Below are 1,519 nucleotides of genomic sequence, written 5' to 3' on the forward strand. Positions count from 1 at the left end.
AACGTAACATCCGCCGCCTGTGCGAGCAAATTAGACGAGTACCGTCCCATCATTTATTACAGTCCCAAGCAAACGACCACAGAGCCATCTGTTGATGAAAAGAAGCCAGATTTGCCGATAGTGTCTATGAAGGTGGTGCAAGGTACGGACCTGTTCGCTACGGCTGCAGACAGACTGCTGGTCGGACAGAACTCTACTCTCATACTCTACTACGAGGACGATGGTAAGTCTACACTACCAGACATAACTGCTGCTCTAGATCTCTCCACAACTCTATACGTCCATACTTTAGTACTCTAGTAGGTTTCTTCTAATATTATTCACTACCGTTCACTGCTCTCTTCCCCATTCTACGTACCACCATCTTTATATGTCATAGTATGCAGTAGGTCAGGTCAGGTACCAGCCAGCACTGCTCTAGATCTCCCCGACTCTATACGTCCCTACTGTAGTATCATAGTAGTTTTTTACCTCCGCCAAGGAGGTAATGTAATCGGTTTCGTGTGTGTGTTCGTGTGTGTGTTCGTGTGTGTGTTCGTGTGTGTGTGTAGCCACAAGTGTTCGCGCGATCGATTCAGCAGCAGCTCGCCTTAGGGCGTCGAGTCAGCAGCAGCTCGCCTTAGGGCGTCCAGTCAGCAGCAGCTCGCCTTAGGGCGTCCAGTCAGCAGCAGCTCGCCTTAGGGCGTCCAGTCAGCAGCAGTTCGCCTTAGGGCGTCAAGTCAGCAGCAGCCAGCAGCGAGCCAGCTGTTATACACATACATGTTATATGCTGGCGGAGGTATGCACTCTACGTGAGTGCCCTCTGTCTAGTTCTACTAGTATTCACTACCATTCACCACGACCAGCCAACACTGCTCTCTACCTAACTCTACCACCATATCTATACGTGCTGGTCGCGCAGGTCAGGTACCTGTGTAATTAAACGCAGTGACACCAGCTAACGCTGAGTATGTATAAGGAGGCAATCATTTATCGTACGATATACAAAAGGCATCAATATTAATAATAAACAAATATCCGTGAACGGAGTCTAGACAATGTTAATGCAAAGCTTCAATGACTAGCCGAGCAAATTCTTGATTTTATAAAGTTATAATCTATATATAATACCATCAATTTATACACTAATATGCAATCTACGGCATCGACGTTTCATTCTCATCATAGCCCACCTTCACCTCACGTGTGACGTCACCAACGAACTACGTCATGATTTTTCGGGTGTCGTTGCTTGCAGGATACTGGGACCTGGGTATGGGTACGTGCTATGCGCATGACGGGAGCGGCTACAGGAAGATTGAGCTGCTAGATGCACGCGGCTGTCCCGTATACAGACGCGTCGGCGACGTACGCAAGCATCGCTACGGTGACGTCATATACATGTTCAGCGTCTTCGAGGCGTTTAAGTTTCCCGATCGTGAACAGTCTTACTACGAGTGCGCAGTGAACGTGTGCAAGCACGAGTGTAAGCCGGTGAGTATAGTGTGTGTGTGTGTGTGTGTGTGTGTGTGTGTGTGTG

General features: G+C 48.4%; 1 protein-coding gene across 1 annotated transcript in view; it reads left to right on the top strand.

Annotated features, from left to right (window-relative positions):
- LOC106820212 overlaps positions 1-1,519 on the top strand; it is a 17,927-nt gene that overhangs the window by 7,666 nt on the left and 8,742 nt on the right. The window contains exons 7-8 of the mRNA XM_014824753.1: positions 63-223; positions 1,238-1,473. Coding sequence (XP_014680239.1) covers positions 63-223; positions 1,238-1,473 — 397 coding nt within the window. The remainder of the gene's footprint in view (positions 1-62; positions 224-1,237; positions 1,474-1,519) is intronic.

The sequence above is a fragment of the Priapulus caudatus genome, unplaced genomic scaffold (assembly GCF_000485595.1).
Source record: "Priapulus caudatus unplaced genomic scaffold, Priapulus_caudatus-5.0.1 Scaffold41, whole genome shotgun sequence".
Classification (NCBI taxonomy): domain Eukaryota; kingdom Metazoa; phylum Priapulida; class Priapulimorpha; order Priapulimorphida; family Priapulidae; genus Priapulus; species Priapulus caudatus.